General features: G+C 40.4%; 1 protein-coding gene across 1 annotated transcript in view; it reads left to right on the top strand.

The window, feature by feature from the left end:
• The window catches only part of GALC (galactosylceramidase), a 39,457-nt gene that overhangs the window by 15,679 nt on the left and 3,650 nt on the right, over positions 1-20,128 (top strand). Inside the window, exons 7-14 of the mRNA XM_004682047.2 lie at positions 1,431-1,561; positions 3,310-3,465; positions 6,125-6,249; positions 8,639-8,766; positions 12,234-12,323; positions 13,005-13,091; positions 15,233-15,383; positions 16,894-17,074. Coding sequence (XP_004682104.1) covers positions 1,431-1,561; positions 3,310-3,465; positions 6,125-6,249; positions 8,639-8,766; positions 12,234-12,323; positions 13,005-13,091; positions 15,233-15,383; positions 16,894-17,074 — 1,049 coding nt within the window. The remainder of the gene's footprint in view (positions 1-1,430; positions 1,562-3,309; positions 3,466-6,124; positions 6,250-8,638; positions 8,767-12,233; positions 12,324-13,004; positions 13,092-15,232; positions 15,384-16,893; positions 17,075-20,128) is intronic.

The raw sequence follows: 20,128 nt of genomic DNA on the forward strand, positions 1-20,128 counted from the left end.
AGTGCAGAGACACCCTGAGCTGGAGAGTCAGGGGAGACTGTCAGAGGAGGGGCAGGAGGTTGGAATCTTCAAGACGGATAGGAGCCCCCAGTTCCTAAAGCAGGAGTACAACACAGCAAGGAAGTGACGATGGAGCAGTAAAGAGATTTGGGGGCAGAGCCCAGGGGCGAGAGTGGTACCAGAAGGGAGGAAAAGTGGGGATCCTGGGGAGTAGGCTGTGTGCCCTGGGGCTGTGGCACGGTGGAAATAGTTCACGGATATTTTGAGGCGAGGACCTAGAGGATTGGGACTCGAGGGCAGCTCCAGGCTGCAGGGCAGGCAGGTTTGGGCAGTCGTGGAGGGGACGGTGACAGCCCTGAGCGCAGGTCTGTGCGGGCAGCGGCAGCACCAGCACAGCGCAGAGGCCCTGCTGGGGCAGGTGCGGTCACTGCACGGGCTGCTGCAGGGTCTTCATAGCGGAAAGCTTGAACGTTTGTCTGCAGATCTTGACTTTTCACAGCTTTGCTTTTTTTCTTTCCTGTGGTTATATCTAAGCCTCTCTCAATCTTTAGTTTCCTTGCAGTATAACATCTCAGGAAGTGAAAAGGCCTAGCTAGTATTTGTCTTTACTTGTTGCAAGATTTTACTGGAATCTGTCTTCTGTGTGCTAAAATGCCTGTTGGCAAGGGTTCAGTGATGGGCAGAGGAATGAAGGTATTCGGGTTTGATAAGTTTAATGAATATATTCCAAATAGTGTAGTGAGATGGCCTCTGGAAATAGCAAAGTATTTATCTTTAATAGTAGAAACTATTAAATATATTAAATATACTATAATGTACTACAAACGAGTGATTCATGTGAAGAAGGCAGGGCTGTTGTTTCTTTTAGGGGATTTTTTTTTTTTTTTTGCTATCTATGCTATATTTGTCACTATTTTCAGTGATGTGACTTTTAAATTGTGTCTGGAAAAATCCCACGTAGGTGCTGAGGGCAGTGCATGGAAATGGGTGTTTGAGTCTGGGGCCACACTCAGTTCAACCAGGACAACATCCTTTTCATTTATCTGACAAAGCTTTGTTTTGGAGGGAGAGGAGGCTAGAGGACAGAAGGGCTCCACAATAAAAACGTTTGAAAATATATTAGGTAAAGCTTTGCTCAAAGATTACTGGTATTTATACTGATTTAAGGATGGAAGCTTACTGAGCAAACACAGTTTATAGAGGTGTGTACCTGGGAGTGTTATTTGCATAAATCACTATTAGAAAGTAAGTAATGGAGGCGATGGTCTAGGAACAGCCCTGGGAAAGTAGATAGGTCCAGAGGGGTAAGTGACAGTTTGGCGAAGTTGTTGTTCTTCCTCTCTGTAAGAATAGAGGTGAGTTTTGGGGTGATGCAAATCAAGACTGAAGAGTGACATGTGGCCTCCTCTGTCTGTCCATCCCACTGGAAGGTGTTAAGAAGAATGCTGAACTATCAAGGTCTCTACCAAGTGAAAATCATAGCGAGTGACAATCTGTGGGAGCCCATCTCCGCGTCTATGGTGCTTGACCCCGAGCTCTTGCAGGTGGTGGACGTCATAGGGTAAGAGCACGTTTCACTTTGAAAACTGAAGCCAACGCAGATGGTACCCACCTGCCGTTAGATATTCTGTGCCCGAATTATTTTGTTCCATTGAACTACCCAGGGTCCTCCGAGTGTTCGTTTCCTCTTAGTTCTCCTTTAAATCTCAAGCAGGTCCTGCTGTTTCATTTGTACATTGGCATTGAAGATTGATTTGTGGCAATATTACAAAATACCCTTCTTTCACTCAGATGATGATTTTGGATTGAATTTTGCTTTGCCTGTGACTAAGATGGAGACCCCTGTTTTCCTTTCATTTGTGTTTGTCTGATAGATCTCTGCTCCAACTTTCAGAGGCATTTTGTTTTATGTGTGCTCATTGAATATGTCATAGATTTTGCTTTCTTAGCTGCTCTAAAGTCTTCGTATTTTGATGAGTGAGCAAAGTCATGTTTACTGATGTAACTGAAGATTTTGTTTTCTGTATTATCTTTTGTTAAATAATGACTTATAACGTTACATACTTTACATATCAAAGTCTTTCCTACATGATTTGTTTCCTATGCTTTCTGTTTTTTAAAGATTTATTTATTTACTCATACAGATTACAAGTGAATGGTGATATTTTAGATTTATTGGATTAAACAAAGTAAAAAACAAAGTAAATCATTAATATTTCCCTTTTACTTTTCTAAGTGTGGCTACTAGAATTTTTTTTTTTTTTTTAGATTTATTTATACATACCAGAGTGTAAGCCAGCAGTGCATACATAGGTGAGAGGATTCACCAGAGACAGAGTAGGGAGTGATAAGACAGATCTACTGAAATACACTGCTGAGGGGAGCAGCAGGGAGACAGGAGAGGTCTGCTGTGCCATGTGGGTCCCTGATTGGGATCGAACTTGGGCTACCGTGGCTGGCGATAGCTTGTTAGCACTGAGACTTAACCCTTGTGCCCCCAGGGAGGACCTTCTACTGGACAATTTTAACGTGCATGTGTGACTCATATCCTATTTCCACTATTCATATATTGTCCACTATTTAATGGACAAGTCTCATTTAAACTGGCACAGCAGGGTGTGGGGTAGGTTAGTGAATCACATGCTTGGTATTTACCTTCAACTTCAAACCCGCTGAGAAACATCCCTGGTCTCACTAGTTGCTCTTCATTGTTTCCACTCGGGGTGTACAGCCTCATGCATGAGTGCTGATTAGGCCCCTTTATGTTAGTGACCTCTTTGGTCTCTGAGTTGATTCCAGAAGCAAAACTTGCCCTGTGCTGTCCTGCCCTTTCTAGCAGGCACAATCATTCAGCCTGAGAACCACCTCTGCTCTGGGGGTAGTAGCACTTAGTTTTCCCAAAGTAGTTTATTCTTTTTATTCAACAAAGAATTTTTATTAGTTTTTGCTGTTTTGTTTTTTCCCGAGAGCTTTTGGCTGCCTCTCACATTTCACTGTCTTCTTCCCCTGCATCTGAGTATCCCCTTGTCTCATTCATCTCTTGGAGTGTTTGAGGCTATGACCTCTGCTGCTACTTCCATCTTCCATCCCTTGAATGGCTTCAGAAGCAGAGAAGTTTCTTGTCCATCCTGTGCGTGTTCCAGGTTTACCTCATTTCAAGGGCCTGCTGAGACACATGGATAGAAGCAGAAGGCTGGCAGCTGGCTGGACATTGCCCATTATTTTAAGGTAGAAAATCTTGGGAAAGACGTTTGTGCATTCAACATGCCACGGCTGACTTGGCTCCCCGCTTCTCTCTCTCTTTTTCAGAGCTCATTATCCTGGCACCCGTTCGGTAAAGGATGCGAGGTTGACTAAGAAGAAGCTTTGGTCTTCTGAGGACTTTAGCACTGTAAATAGTGATGTGGGCGCAGGCTGCTGGGGTCGGATATTGAATCAGAATTATATCAATGGCTACATGACTTCGTACGTTACTAAAAACTTCTCAAGGTTTTTATTTTGAAAAATATCAGAAACACATTAAGTAGAAATAAGTACACTGGATTTCTCACAGCCTAGATTCAGTGATTGGAAATAATTTGTTAGCTTCATCTATACTGAAGCTCTGTTTGTATATAATCTAGTTAGTCTGTGTTGAATAAACTCAGACTTACTGAGATTGGATTATTGATAGTAATGATCATACAGTTCTGTGATTTTTGGCAAGCTGCATATATTTTAATAAATAGAGTACATTTCAGACATTAGGACACTTCACCCCTAAATATTTTACAGAAGGTCCCATCATCTAGGTTAGAGTCTGTCCTCTCTTTTTTTTTTTTTTAAGATTTTATTTATTCATACAGAACTGGAGTATAGGCCAGAGGTACAGGGGTTGTGAAAGGCTTCACCAGAGACAGAGCGGGGAGCAGAACAGGCCGACTGACAAAGCACACTGCTGAGGGGAGCAGTGGGCGGGTCAGGAGAGGTCTGCCGCGCCATGTGGGTCACCTCCTGGGCAGCAATGGAACTCATGCTGAAGTGGCTTTAGCTTCTTGGTGCTGTGCTTTAACCGGCTGCGCCACCAGAGAGGGACCCTTCCTCATTTTTTATGTCTGTGACCTTTTGAAAAAAACAGGCAAGTTGTCTTTTGGATGGTTCATTTCCCAGTCTGCCTGACACTGCATATCATCACTTAATTTGTATGTAATTATCTGTTTACCAAATAGAGGTTCTTAAGGGAGAACATAACTCTTTTTATTTCCCAAGGAAGCATTTCTTAAATGCTTTCAGGAGCTTTAATTGTAATTAGATACAGATTAGTTTTCTGAAACAATAGTAAATAGAACAAAGCAAGGCAGCACATGCTTTTGTGATGTCAATGTGAGCCAAAATATTTTTTTACATCCCTTGGTTTGCTTGTTTTTTTCTTCCTTTTTTTTTTGGAAAGAAAAGATGCCTCTCCAGAGAGTTTTGTTCTAATAATTTAATTAGGAAAAATGCATACCCATGGCAGATAATTTAGTAGCTGCTTATAAGAACAAAGGTGGCAACAGAATCCCCAGAATCTTAGGGGTATAGTGATTCTTAGAACTTTTGATATATGACTGCCCGTTCACTCTATATGTATAACATTTTAACAGAACTGAGACTGAACTAATGTTGAGCACATAAGCTGCGTTTCATTTAACATTATACACGTTTTCTTACACTTACATTCCCTTCTTCATTATTTTTAATTCTTCTGTATATTCTTTGACATAAAACAGAACTGCTTAGTTTTCTTAAACTCCTGAAACACTTGTTATACTGATTCCTTGTTGCTGCCCAGACTTCCTGGGCGAGGATCCTAGGAAGGGAAGGCTCTTGGACTCTGTCTAATCAGTGCCTGCTGGTTCTGAGGCCCGGCAAGTGCAGCGTGGAAGCAGAGTCCACATCTTTGGATACTTTCTCCTTCCTAGAAGGGAAAGTTGTGTCTATGTTAATGATAACTTTGAAAAACTGAAATGATCAGTTTTATGTGAAAACTTTTGAGTATTTGCAAGTAATTCCTTGGGGAGGGCTCTTAAGTGGACTGAGTATCTGGGCTGGAGGCACATAGAATTGAAAGACTTGGATGTGCTCTAGAATGCTCTCCAGAGAGTTCATCTGCATTTTTACTTCTGTCATTAGTCAGAAAAGATATCAGGCATCTCCCGATCTGTGGGTGAAATCATGAAGTTTAACACTTTCAGCGGGAGTAAGGATTAATTAGGATTTTTGGAATTGAAACTACTTCGTGTTGACAGAAATAGAGGTTTTAATTAAGACTGTCAGTCTCATTTTATAATGGACAGCACTGGATAAGAGAAATTTATGGATAAATTCTGTCTTTTTATTTTTGGTGGTGAAGTGTCCAGCAGTGCAGCCCAGCAGTCAACAGCTTTTGCCCTGGGATTTTGCCTGAGAACCCCAACAATAGTGTCAGTCTTAGGGTTCAGTATCATATTGGCCGCAAGTTGATCCAGTTGGTACTTGTAGAAGCAGCAGAATTTCAGCCGCACAGCAGCCTAGACTTTGCTTGTCCTCTCATCCACATTAGCACACCTAATCCTCTCAATCCTCACATGAGTGGTGTACAGTAATTGCCCTCATTTTACATATGCCAACACTGAGGTCCTGAGAGGTTATATAGTGACACCATGATTTGAACCCAGACAGTCTGAGGTGAAGTGTTTGCAGTTGTGAAATATTGCAATAGTTCAGAGTCCAGTTCATAAAATTTTGTAATCAAACTGGGGCACTAAGAAGCCTGATTGCCAGGGGCAGGCAGGTCTGGATAAAGCCTCTATTCACTTCACTCAGCTTTGAGGTGTCTGGCACTGGTGCGGCATGATTAGTCTCCTGGCTGTGCCATTTTTAGTAGGAATATCTTTGTATTTTTTCATTATGTGATTCACCATTAAAAGCATGTAGGTGCATCTAACCCTAAATGTTTACAAATTTTAAGTGAATTTAGGGCAACTTGTATTTTCCTGTTTGGGGCGGTCATTTCCATACATGTCTATAAACTTTAATAGGGTCTTTTTATTCCAGGCTTCTGCACATTTGCATTTTTATCACAAGCTGTTTTTGGTGTTTCTCTTTTCTCCAACAAATCTTGTAGCACGATTGCTTGGAATTTGGTGGCTAGTTACTATGAACAGTTGCCGTATGGGCGTTGTGGACTGATGACAGCCCAGGAGCCGTGGAGCGGGCACTATGTAGTGGAATCTCCTATCTGGGTAACAGGTATGGTCCGCACCCCGTTCTCACTCCATTCCTGTCTAAGAGACAGGCGGAAACTGCTTAAAGGGGATTACACAAGCTGTGTGTGTGTGTATGCGTGCATGAACGTATGAACGTGTGTGCTTAAATTGAACTATGTGTCTCCTTTTTTTTTTATTTTTTATTTTTTAGCATCATTCTTCATGTGTCTCTTTTTGAGGCAAGATTTGCCATAAAAGTATTTTTGTAAGAATCTCTTCTGTGACTGGCATCCTTCCTGTACTCCATTCTTGATTATTTTGAGACCAGGCTGTTTGCAGAGAAAGGGAAAAGGGGGAGGTGGAGAGCGATAAAGATTGCTGTCTGGAGGCAGAAACAAGTATAATCATGTGAATAATTACATATTATGATACTTGCTAATAAAATGATGATGTTTGTAAAGACTTCTAACAACTCAGTCTGCAAATCTTAAAATTAGTGTTGGAGACACTAATTTTTTACGTTCATATCAGTTTTATTGCTTATAGAATAATGTGCTAGTTAATGATCAAAAGTGGATGATTAACAGATTTTAGGTGATTAACAAATGTATTTAGTGAGTTATTAAATGGATAAGTAAATATCAAAATTATGTGCAATATCATCTAAATCTACTGATGAGTGTTGAAGATAATTTGGAAAAAGCAAAGCCATGACTATCATATACATAGAGAGATGAGCACTATTAAAGATTCTAATTCTTTTGGGGAGGAGGGAAAATGTCTCGAGTTTTCAACTGGTTGGGTAATCAAATTAACATCAGACAGATTTGGAGGAAAAAAACAAATTTAGTAAATACCTTTGAGGAATTGACAGAAATAAGTATTTCAAAGCCAGTGGCAAAATGGGGGTGCATATTTAGAGGTAAAGAATGGGGTAGGGAGAAATGAGAAGGAGCACATGACAAGAATCCGGTGACTCATGATCAGATGCTCCATAATTATATGTTTCTTCTGCTATGTAGATAAGTCTCTTTGGTCGAGCAGTTATTTCTGGTAACGACCCGAATTCTTGGTAAGACCCCAGAATGAATACTAATTAGTGAAGAGAAGGGTAAAGTTTTTCATGAGTCAGCAGGACCTCAAGTGACCTTAGCTCAAATAATCTACATGCCAAAGTAACACATCTCAGGGAGGCCTGTCCTTCAATAGGAAGGGATGAGGGGGATGGACAGTCAATTCAAAGGTAAAGTCAAAATTCGAGTCCAGATTTATGTGGAGTAAGGCAATTTGAGGTGAACGGCAAATGGAGACAGATTTGGGTTTACCACAGCAGGGAGTGTCAGAAATCAATTATAAGTTCTTACCACACAGACATTTGCACATTTGTCAGTTACCAACAGCTTACAAAGAATTACAGAATGGTTTAAAGGTGATGAACAGAGCTGTGGGTGATACCTTCCTTTCCACTGAACCACTAGACTTTTTTTACTGAATTATTCATTCATCACAATGGGTGTCGATGCCACTCTTCGTGAAGCGGAATAATCACACTAATAATTTCACTAAACAAAAAAATTCATTTGCTGAATAATATTCGACATCTTTCTACAATTTTGTTTTACTAAAAGATCTATGATCATTTTGTTTTAACATCATCACTGATGTCTTATAAAATCGATTTCTTCTAAACTATGCTTTCATAGGAAACCATAAATTGAAAGTAACTTTATTTTTACGCCTTCATAGTGGTGATTTTCATTTTTAACTGAGGTGTTTGTTTTTTTTTCAGATTTGTACTTTTGACATTAGCTCTATAATCATAGCATTACTCTAAAACTCCTTTACTTGTTCTTCTGGAAGTATGGAGAAGTTCATTTGGACTTGCACATCCTTGTTAGTTAACCTCTTAAGTACTGAAATTGTTGGATCCACATTAGCTAAATGAACTAAAGCACTCTTTAAATTTTGTCACTATTTTTTGAGAAGATGATGGAGTGGGGAACTGGAATATTACTCAAGACATTTTCAGGACCAGCCATGGATGGGGCCAATAAGTAAATATTGTGCAAAGAAACTTTTTTGAAATCCTTTATGATTGTTTAACCTTATTTTAATAGTTATGTTAGAATGAATTAAATAGAAATGAACAAATACTGAGAGGGGTAATTTTATATATTCTTGGGAAAAATAAAGACTTAGTATTTATGAGCTGACAGTGTAGTTTGCTTATTTTATTAGTCATTCTAAGAGCCACAATAATACCATTTAACCAATTATTCAAAAGTTGAAACATGAGGTTTTTCCTTCGAAATAGAAAGTAGTTTGCTAAACTCCATCATACTCAAATCAGGAGACAATTTTTTTTTTAAAAGAACCTGTTGTCACCATTTTAATCTTACTTTATTCTCTGCTTTTTTTCTCTCTTTTTATAGCTCACACTACTCAGTTTACTCAACCAGGGTGGTATTACCTGAAAACAGTTGGCCATTTAGAGAAAGGCGGAAGCTATGTAGCTCTGACTGATGGCTTAGGTAACCTCACCATCATCATTGAAACTATGGTAAATCTTTGTTGTTTTATTGGACGCTCACTTTGTCAACATTGGGAGAAAGCATGAAACACAACAAAAAAAAGTGTCTTTTTTTAACCAGATCTCCTAAAATATATTTGCCCTATAATAAGCAACTCAGGTAGGATGAGGAAACAGTTTCCTATTTCTCATGGGTTTCACACCTGGGATCCTACAAATAAAAACTGGTAGAAGACAGATTACCAGGAGAAAAGTGAGAGTACTCAGTTGTGCATGTCTGTGGAAGCAATTCGGTGACGAAGAGTAACTCAACAGGGTAGTTAGAACCTGCATTTTATTCCTGGTTTAGGAAATTTTTTTTTTTAATTTATGAAGGATTATATAATTTTTAAAATGTTTACTGGAAGTCATCAGTGAAGCCATCAAGTTCTAGGATTTTTCTTTAACAAAATTTTGGTTTATTGATTCAATCTCTTGTTTTAAATCTATTTAGATTTTTACTTTTTTTATGGTTTGTGTTTTCCTGAATTTGTTTGTTTTATCTACGTTGGCTAATTTGTTAGCATACAGTTGTTCATAGCCCTTTCTTTAATTTTTTCAAAGAAACAGATTTTTGTTGATTCTCTCTATTTCAATAATTTCCTCTCTAATCTTTATTCCTTCGCTTTCCTTTGGGTTTATTTTATAACTAAGAAATAATTTGTTAAGGTAAAATATTAGTTTATTGCATTTTTATCATAGGCATTCATGACTATGAATTATATTTTAAGCAGTATGCTTATTTTTAGGAGTGTATTATTTTATATTTCTATGAGTTTTCCTAGTTTTTTGGTTTTTTTTGTTTTTTAATTTTTTTTTAAAGATTTATTTATTCATATAGAACTGGGGTACAGGCCAGAGATGCGGGGGGTGAGCGGATTCACCAGAGACAGAGCGGGGAGCAGAACAGGCAGATTGACGAAGTACACTGCTGAGGGGAGCAGCGGGCCAGTCAGGAGAGGTCTGCTGTGCCATATGGTCACCTCCGGGGCAGGCGGGAATCGAACTCATGCGGAAGTGGCTTCAGATTCTCAGTGCTGTGCTTTAACCCGCTGCGCCACCAGGGAGGGCCGTTTTTGTTATTTTAATTTCCATTGTGATTGGAGACATTTTGGTATAATTTCATTCCTTTCAAATTTGTTGCTGTTTATTTCTTCACACATGGGTTATCTTGGAGGACATTTGTACATCCTTGAGAAGATGTATGTTCTATAACTTGTAGGGAGAGTGTTATTCTACAGATGTTGGGTCTAGTTGGTTTATGGTGTTTTTCAAATCTTTTAATGTATTTTTTTGACAGTGGTTACTTGAACTCTTAAGCTGTTGTTATTAAATTATTGATACTCTTTGCCCTAATTCTGTTGGTTTTATTTTATGAAAGCCCTCTCTGTTACCAACAAATTCTTAGGGTTTTTTTTTTTTTTTTTAAATCTGGAAGTGCCTTTATTTTACATTCATTTTTATAAAGATAAGTTTGCTGAATAGAAAATTTTGGGTTGACAGTTTTGCTTTGATCATTTTAAATGTGTTACCTTTCATTGTCTGGTGATAAATCAACTATTAGTATTATTGAGGTTCCCTTGTAAGTGATATTGTCTGCTTGGTGAGAAATGGTGATTATACCTTCATTGACTACTCAAATTTGATCTCTTTCACATACAGTTCCTGTTGCTTCTTGCTTGTTCATTTAATGATTGATTGGGATATTTTAGTAATATTCATTCTCCCTGCACCTGAAGCCTTAGATGTTGCTGCTTGTGTACACACACCCTCGGGAGCCAGTATTTCCCAGGACCCTCTCTGTGCCTTCCCTTTAACACACCTGTCTGTTCATCGCTGGTTAATCACCATTCTGTTAACTGCTTCATTAATTGTTGGTGGATTTCTCTGTTTTTGTCAGTAGTGCCCTGAGACTTAAATTGTTCCCCAAACGAATTCAATTAAATTCCAGTTTATTTGCAGACTTGGCTTTTGAAGGTAGTGTCTTTCTTGTCTTTTTGAGTTTTTCTTAACTGACTGCTCCTTGGATCTTCTGCTTGTTATAGTTTTCAGATGTTCTTCTTTTCCTTAATATGGAAGTTGAAGTCTCAGGTCTTCTTCCCTAATGTAGTTGTTTAGTACTGTAAACTTCCTCCTAACTAGGTATTGCTTCAGTGACATCCTTCAAAACCTACTACGTTGTGTTTTATTTTAATACAGCACAAAATACTTTCTGACTTCCCTTTTTATTTTTTTTCCCTCTGGGTCATAGATTATTTAGAAATTTGTTACTTAGTTTTTACCTATTTTGAAAATTTCCAGAGGTTTTTCTGTTATTTTTTAAATTTAATTTTGTTGTGAGCAGAGAAGATAACTTTTCATGACTCAGATCTGTTTTGACTTTACTGAGACTTCTATAATGGCTAAGAATGCCTTGATAAATGTCCCTTCTATACTTGAAAGAATATGTATTCCGCCGTGGTGGGATGAAGTTTTCTATAGATGCTAATCCCCTCATCTACTTGGTAGTGTTGTTCAAATTGCTCTGTCCTTGTTGATTTTCTGTCTAGTTGTGTATTCATTACTCAGGTAGAGCACTAAGGTTTCTAATTATAATAGTAACTTCATTATTGTTCTTGGTGCCTGGTCCAGAACCTTGTCCTGTAAGACCTCTCTGTTGAATCGCCGAGGGATTATGTCTTGACTTATTTTCCGATCCCCTTTGACAGATACACCTAGGAGATAGTACAGATTCTATTCCAGACCACCACAGTGAAGTGAATATTGCAATAAAGCAAGTTGTACAAGTCTTTTTCTCAGTGCATGTAAAAGTTGTGTTTATGTTCTAGTCTTTTACTTGTACAGTAGCATTATGTCTGGAAAAAAAAGATCAGACCATAATCAAATCTGACACACACAAAGTGAGCACATGACGTTGGAAAAATGGCACCAACAGGCTTGCTTGAACTAGTGTTTCCACACACCTGCAATTTGTAAATAACAAACAAACAAAAAAACACCCTCAGTATTTGTGATGCATAATAATAATGAGGCATGCCTATGTGATTAGTAGGAAATGATGTTAGCAGTGGGAAAACTGTTCTATGTATTTTATGCATTTAGCCGACTTTGGTTGTGTTTTTGAAGATATTTACATGAATGCCTTTTCAATGAAAACATATTTCACTTTTATGATACATTTTACTTGGAAAATAGTTATAATATGAAAGCTAATCTGTTTGGAGTTTATGAATTCAATTTGCTTCAGTTGATACACTGTTGAGTTTTACTTTGGCTATCCACAGTAGACAGTCAATAAATGTAATATCAGAACAAGAGTTTTAAAGTGTTGAAATAAATTCAGGTTTTTCACCCAGTGCATGCCATTTCTTTAATCTTGGGATGTTGAATGTTTTATTTTTCCAAAGCTGCTTTGTACATCACTTGGGTAACGTTGCATGATTCTTTTTTCTCCTTAGAGCCATAAACAATCTAAATGTATAAGGCCTTTTCTTCCTTATTTCAACGTGTCACAGCAACTTGCTACCTTCATTCTCAAAGGTTCCTTTGTAAGTAAATAATAAGGACTTTTATTTTGGGTTTGACTTAAGAATTTATTTTTTCATGAAGCAGCAGTTCTTGATATGAACTATTAAAAGTTTACATGTGAGTGTACAAATGTTCTCATATTTTCTGTCTCCTGAATGGTGTCAGTCAAACAGAATGGAAGCCAGCTGGAGGTGATGTTCTCTGTGAATTTGAGGACCACTAATACAATTCACTTGCAAGAAAGTTGTTCTTGGGCAGGGGGAGACTTCAGTTGTGTTTTCCAGGGGACTTGGAAGCAGTGACCTTTACTGCCTTAAAAAAAAAAAAAAAGATTCTTGCTTCCTCCCTTTTGTTACATTTGAGAACAGAAAATACTGTGCCTTTTCTGACTACAAATTGCAAATGCATTGGTTTGTAATGTCAGAAAATTCTTAAAAATCTTTTACGTATACAAGGGAGTATATTTGAAGTAAAGGCTCAGAACTCTTTTCCACAAATCTCTGGCATTTTTAGAAAATAAAATATTTGCTCGAATACCTTTTTACTTTAAAAATGTTACTTTTTAAAATTTGAGGTGGGTCCTTTGGTAACCAGATACTGAGTGCCGATTGTCATTGCTCATTCATGCTGGTACTGATTTTAGAAATCCTCAAAGAGAATATGATAAATTACTCACCTATGCTTTTTTTGTGTGTTTTCAGAGTGAAATACCAGAGCTACAGGTGTGGTATACAAAACTTGGAATACAGTCTAAGGAATATCTATTTAAACAGCTGGAATCTATATGGGTAGTATTAAAATAAATTCTTATACTTTGAGCATTGCAACAGGAAAAGGGAACAGAAATTTTATTAATGAATTATACATTTTTAAATTTTATAACTGATTTTATGGCTGAAATATAGTAGAGATAAACTTGTTTTTTTCTCTTTTGCTAATGGACATCCCCTTCCAGACAGTATGGGGGTTTGCTCTCAGGTATTTAGTTTGCCTGGTGAAGGGCACCACCACTGGGCTTCCCAAATCAGAAATTTGGCATCATTTGAGATTGTTTTTCCCACTCACCAGAGATGAAGCGCAAACAGTGTTTCATGCACATGATTTTCATAGCCATTCCTTATTTTCCATTCCATTGCTTGCTTCAGTCATGATTTTGCCCCCGGACTTTGGAACCTCCTCCTGTGTTTTCTGCCCCCTGTCAGATCTGCAGACCACCCGGCAGTGCTGCCAGATGTCTCTAAGACGCACCCCTGACTCTTGTCAGTCCCTTGTACAGGTGCCTCCCGTGGGGCTCCCGTAAGGTCACATGCCTCAGTGTAGCGCGACCCCCCTTGTCGCCTCATGAGGTAAAAGTCTGCTCTCCTGTCTAGATGCACGGCCCGCTCACCTGGCCTCCAGGCTCAGCCCAGCACAGCCTGCCGGTTGGCTTACCCCTGTGACTTTCCTCATGCGTTTTCTTCCTTCTCGAGTCCCTTCTCTTGATAGCTTTGTGGTTCTTCAAGATCCTAGTACCACTTCCTGAGGAACTTTCCCCCAGTAGTAGCCAATAGTCACTTAGGACCTTGTGCCTCCCTTGTTCACACTTTTCCACTGTGGAACACCTTGGAGATGGGGGCCCCGCCCAGCTTGGATTTCCATCCAGCGTGCCTGACCAGCACGTGGTGGTTCTCAGGGTATGTTTCAAAGGATGAGTTGGCCCAAGTGAGCACATTGCTTCACTTAAATTAAGTAGTAAGCATTAATGTTCTGAGATTCACCTAGTCACTATCCGTGATTGAACATCCATTTTCATATTCAGTTCTTAGGGAAGAACAGTATCTAGTTTTTGTACCACAGATTGCTAAAGATAATATAATGAAATGGACTTTTCATTGGAGACATGATATCATTGGGGTTATTTTTGAGAGAGAATATGGTGTTAGAGATTTCACAACTCTGACCCATAATTGAAACTACATACTTAGATTTGATAAAGTGGTCGTGTGTCTAATGCCTGCATTAATCGTGCAAAGAATCCCAGTGTCTCCACGTTCAACATTTAGCATAGAGCAGTGATATTACAGGGAATGTTTCCTGAGGAATGTGCACATGAGCAATATAAACATCATTTTTAAAAAAAGATGTGTTTGTTTATGCATACAGAGTTGGGGTACAGACCAGAGGTTCAGGGGTGGTGAGAGGCTTCACCAGTGACAGAGTGGGGAGCAGAACAGGCCGACTAAGGGGAGCAGCAGGCAGGTCAAGAGAGGTCTGCCAGCCATGTGGGTCACCTCCAGGGTGGGGATCGAACTCATGCTGAAGTTGCTTTATCTTCTTAGTGCTGTGCTTTAACCTGCTGTGCCACCAGGGAGGGCCCACATCATTTCTTTTAACTGTCACAAATGTCCCACAATTGTATATCCCTCCCATTATGTAGGTGAGGAGAATGTGACTTAAAGAGATCCTATTGTCATGATCATAAATGCAATATAAACCTAACTTGCTTATTGAATTATTTATTGAATATATAATAAGACTTTCCTTAGTAAAAGTAGAATTTCTATGATTAACTGCTACGTTAACCAGTTATATGGACTCTTCTACCTTGGAAGTGTCCTAAAAAACAAGCAGATCTCTTAGTTGCGTGTACTGAGTCCACACAAGCTTTAGGAATGTATAGTCAAACGGAAAAGAATAGATAGAAATAGACTGGGGACCACCTGCTTCTCTTCATGGAGTGAATTTTAACAATACTTACTATGAATTTTAATTTTATGATTGGTTTAAATCTTAGATTCTGAAGGCGGCCTCCACGTGGGTGCCCTTTGCAAGTGTTCTGTCAGAGCCTTCTAATAGAAATGAACTTGGCTTCACTTTAAGCGAAGGTGTTTTGCCCAGAGGGGAGGACCCGAAGCCCCTGGCTTTAGTACAGTGTTGCCTCCCTTTTCAGCCCCTCGACAGCAACGGCAACTTCACCCTGGAGCTGCAGGAGGATGAGCTGTTCACGCTCACCACTGTCACTACTGGAAACAAGGGCAGCTACCCGCCACCCCCCAGATCCAAGCCCTTCCCGCAATTCTACGAGGACGACTTTGATGTCGGTAAGTTCTTTTCACTGAAGCCGACCTTGGTTTTCACCTCTAGCAGCAGTGGGCCGAGTTCTGCTTGGCAAATGGCACATGATGGAGTGGTCGGGCAAAGCACTTCCTGTGAATTTCTGCATGGTGAAGGTGACCTATTTTGTGGTATCGCAGGAAAATCTCAATTTGAAGACTATTTTTTTATTGCCAGAAAAAAAGCAGCGGAGTCACTGTCAGAGTGAGAGCTCTAATTCTAACTTGTTGGAATAACTTTAGATTTGTAGCCCTGCGCCTGTCCATTAGCTCTTTCTCACAAAGCCTTTTCTGATAGCTCTCTCTATGAGGACGCTAAGGCTAATATCGCCTTCTGCAACATCAGGGGGCTGAGGGTCCATGGGGAGTTGCCCTATCTGGTCAGTCTACCCACTACTTACCCTGTAGCTGGGCCTGGGTGTTTTATATTTGATCTCTTCTGGTTTTCTAGGAAGGTCTGTCTTACAGTCACCATAGTTTAGGGAGACTGAACGGTTAGAAGACAAGGTCTTTGTAGCTACATTCCTAAATCGCTCGGGAAGTGACAGCCACGGTCTAATGGCTGCTGGAGACGTGGGGGCCCTCACAGACCAGTCAGGCGCCTCTGCTCTCTGCTTCTGGAACCTGTAGCTGCAGAGATGTCGGGAGGGAGACTGACTTGTGAGGGGGCTTCTGCTGCCACAGGGTTGTTCCTCCCACAGCGACCCCTACACCCCCAGGCCCCAAGGGCTCAGCTTCTTTTCCCACGAAATGATTCCTGGTTGATTGACATTCGAGGCCCTTTAGACTGGATTCTGTCGTCCTCTCAATTATTTGGAAATCATGGACAGCTGGGACCGTCTGGGGAGTTTTGTTTTCCTGCAGCTCTCTGAAAAGATTTTTATGTGAATCCAAATTAATTTTGCCTACCACAACCATGTCAGCCAGCTCAGTGGGCAAAGGTCACTTCTCTTGATTCAGTGGGTGAGGAGTCTGGATGGTGGGGCCTCCTTCAGGAGACAAGTACACCACACCCCCAGGACACACTATCTTGGGATGCCCAGGGCAGAAAGGCAGTTCTAGACCTTTTAAATCTAAATACAATGCTTTATTGACTACAGAATAAAATTAACAGCTGAAGTGAAAAACTGTTGACCAAGCTTTAAAACAACTTTAATGGGGCTTTTAATATTTCAAATGATGTCGTGTCTGTGAAAACACTGGAAAAACATGAAGTGTAAAATTGTAAGATACTGCGGTGAAAATTGCTCTTCTGTGGGCTTCCTCATTTTCAGATGGTAGTTTAGTTTAAAACAACAGAGAGAAATTGATGGACAGCTTGGGTCACAGCTGGTTTTTCCTTTGTTGGAAACAGAAATGAGTTTGTCACTGGAAACTGCCTGATACATTTAGGCCGACGTCCTAAACTTTGGTGTTTCCAAATATACCATAAAATATCAGAGAGGAGAGTCTATAAGGATTTGATGCTAAACAGAGAATGCAATGTGTTTTTGAACAGAGTACCCATATTTTAGCGAAGCCCCGAACTTTGCCGATCAGACTGGAGTATTTGAATACTTCATGAACATTGAAGATCCCGGAGAGCATCGCTTCACCCTCCGCCAGGTTCTCAACCAGCGGCCCATCACCTGGGCTGCGGACGCCTACAACACCATCAGCGTGATAGGGGACTACAAGTGGTGAGTACGGCTGCCCTTGCGACAGCTGGGCAAGCCGGTTCTGCTGTGAGGCTGCCGCGCGGGTTTGAAAGGGAAGACTTCTCCGTGGTCCTCCTTGTCCAGGACTCTGACAATTACTGTGGGTAATTGTTGAGTACTGTGGACACAAATTGCTTTGCTGCCTCTGACCTTTCCTCAAATTTGCTCAACTTAATAGTGGCTGTTACAGGAAAAGATTGATTTTAATATAAAAATTACAGACTCTGGACGTAATGATAATTCAGTATTAATAAACAGGCTGATTTGCGTTTCCTTTTCCGGATCCGCCCACGCTCCCCCCCATGAATGGATTTGTTGATCTAGTGTCGCCACCTGCTGGATCTATACTAAAATTGCACTGTCTTACAGCCTTTGTGGGAAATCTATTTACCTGGTGACTGTAGGGGGCGAGAGTAAAAAGCACACCAGATTTAGTTGACTAGTGAATTCAGTCCTTTTCTTTAAGCATTTGGTGAAGAGATGAATTGTACTTATCCTTTCCTTGAACTATAATGATCAAACTTCACTTTCCCCTTTAAGCCATTTCTGCAATTCCAGTGTATTGATGTAGTAAATCTATTTCTTTACTCTTTATTTTAGCTAGTATAATTCACTAAAGCATAATACACAGGCATTACAGGCTTAGTGATGGCAACTATTCGTGCCAAGTAACCAAGCAGCCTTATCTGTAGCTTAGAAGTTGAACAGAGATATGGAAGATAGTTCAGATTGTTTATCAGAGGAAGGTTGCCAAGACTCTTTATCTCTGCTTCATTATCTTACTCCCTGTTGCAAATTACAGTGCTAGTCCTAGACTCTGATAGAAGATTCCAGAAGCTTTTAAGAATCTGAGGAACCCTTACAACACCATGGAGAGTTTTAGGGGCAGAAAGTATGGCCTAACTTAGGATCGCTTTGGTGGCCTTCATTTGTACACAACAGAAATGCCATTTATCCCCCATCTCTGTAGTAGTCACTGCACCGGCATTTTCTGATCATGTCCGTGAGGTCGTGATTTCAAATCTTCACCTGTTAATGATCAGTAGGTAAGACAGGTGGCTGGGTGTAAGTTTCCAGGGAATGGCACCAGACTTTTCACTTTCTGTCACCAGTTCTGTCTCCCATGATCATGGAGTTTTTCTCCAGTTTCTGGCTGGAATCCTAGGGACCTGGAGAGGCTCTTTGAGTGCAGCAGAGAGAAGAGCTAGAATTCCATCCAAGGAGAACCCACACTCTTCAAACCCAAATCTTGAAGGCTGCAGTCTTTATTTACCAGGGGTCTGTTGCAATGAGCGAGGGGGTGGGGAAGCAGAGGATGGAGGAAAGTAGGGAGAGAGAGAACAGCATATTCTGAAAGAAAAAGCCAGGGACCAGCAGTTTCTCACATCACAAAAGGACCGCCATCTTCAGAGCCTGTCTTGGAGAAGTTGTTCCATTGCTCCGGAGTCTACAGCGACTCTCCGGCTACTGACTCGGATACGCCTTTGATCTTGGAAGTCTGGTCTCGTCCTATTTGCTAGGTGTTACTTCCCAGTGTTGCATTCTGTGTGCGAGGTAGACAGGTGTGTTCAGAGAACCACATGTAGCCCACATTTATTTCTGTTGTCTGCAGAAGTTTACACTCTCTGCATATTGGGAAACAGTTTTCCCAAGATCCTCTTTTTGTGAATGCCTGAACCAGAGTGAGAGGCCTGGAGTGCTAAGCATTGTAGAAACACCACTCTTTGAACTATACCTCACAACTTTGTTTCGATTATTGCCTTGCCTTGTACAGTAGGGAAGGAGAGAGGTTAGTGGAGTTTCTGTAATGCGATTTTCATATTTTTGCTCTTGGTTTCTATGTATCTTCATCAGTTTCTAGAGGTATATTTGTGATAGAACTTTCCTTGTACTTAGATTTCTAAGTACCAGCACAGTAATTTGACTGCAAAATGAAGATTTTACTAAAGTGACTTAGGACTTTCCATCTTGTCAGTAAGTTTTGCTTAGCATCTCAAGACCATCACCAACCTGCCTTTCGCTGGATGCACCTCAAGCTGGGTTCCTTTGACCCAGTTTTCTTACATTATTTGTTCCCTTTGCAAGAGATGGTGGCTGTGGATTACGAAACCACACTTTTATTATATTTTGCAAGAGTCACCTATTCAGGGATGTGAACTAAAGGGGAAAATGTCATCTTCTCTGACTCTGACTCTAACAGATCTATGGTGCTACCAGGCTCTGAGCCCTTTCAAATTTCTGATGAGCTGGCAAGGAGGAAGGGGATGAAAGGGACTGATTTCTCGTGGTGACTTCGTGCTGGTGATAGTCCACAGAGAGAAAAGCTCCCTCTAACGTGGACATGCAGGAGACACTGGGCTCTCGTTCCTTAAGGCTTGATTTTCCTGCCCGGAGCCCACCTTGGATTAGATGACTCAGTGTGGATTCTCCTAATTGCTGTGTTTTTGTTGCACGTGCTTTTCAAGAGTATCTTTCTCTACATAAAGGTTGCACTCTGCACAACTTCACTTCTAAGAAGAAACTCTAAGAGAGCAGATGTCACATCATTCCAAGGATTTGCAAAAATCCTTCAATACATTAATAATATAGCAGCATCTATATCAAATTCCATAGCCACATTAGACCTAGTCCCCATTTCCAAAATGTTTGGAACCTTGGTTTGCTGTTTAGATAGTTGCTTGCTTTAATAACTTGACTGTTGCAGGCTTTCATTCCCAGTGGCCATTAGATTTTGCATGGGAGGTCAGCTATTTTCAGAGATCATAATTTTTTTTTTTTCCTCTCACTGCAGGAGGTGCCTGTAGCATTTGCAAAAGGGAGCTTGGGGGAAGCTCTTGTTAAAGTGCTGGTGCTTTCTGGTCCACTGCTCTCCTGGGATGGAGGGATCTAGAGCTGGGTGTGTGTGTATGTGGGGTGGGGGGAGACAGACAGATGCTCTGTAGGCAGAAAAGGTTCCCACAGTGGGATTCCTACAGGCAGCATCAACATCTCCGGGGAATATGTCCGTAATGCAGATTCCAGGTCCGTGTCCCCCCC

The sequence above is a fragment of the Condylura cristata genome, unplaced genomic scaffold (genome assembly GCF_000260355.1).
Source record: "Condylura cristata isolate star-nosed mole 26May11 unplaced genomic scaffold, ConCri1.0 scaffold00013, whole genome shotgun sequence".
Taxonomy (NCBI): Eukaryota; Metazoa; Chordata; class Mammalia; order Eulipotyphla; family Talpidae; genus Condylura; species Condylura cristata.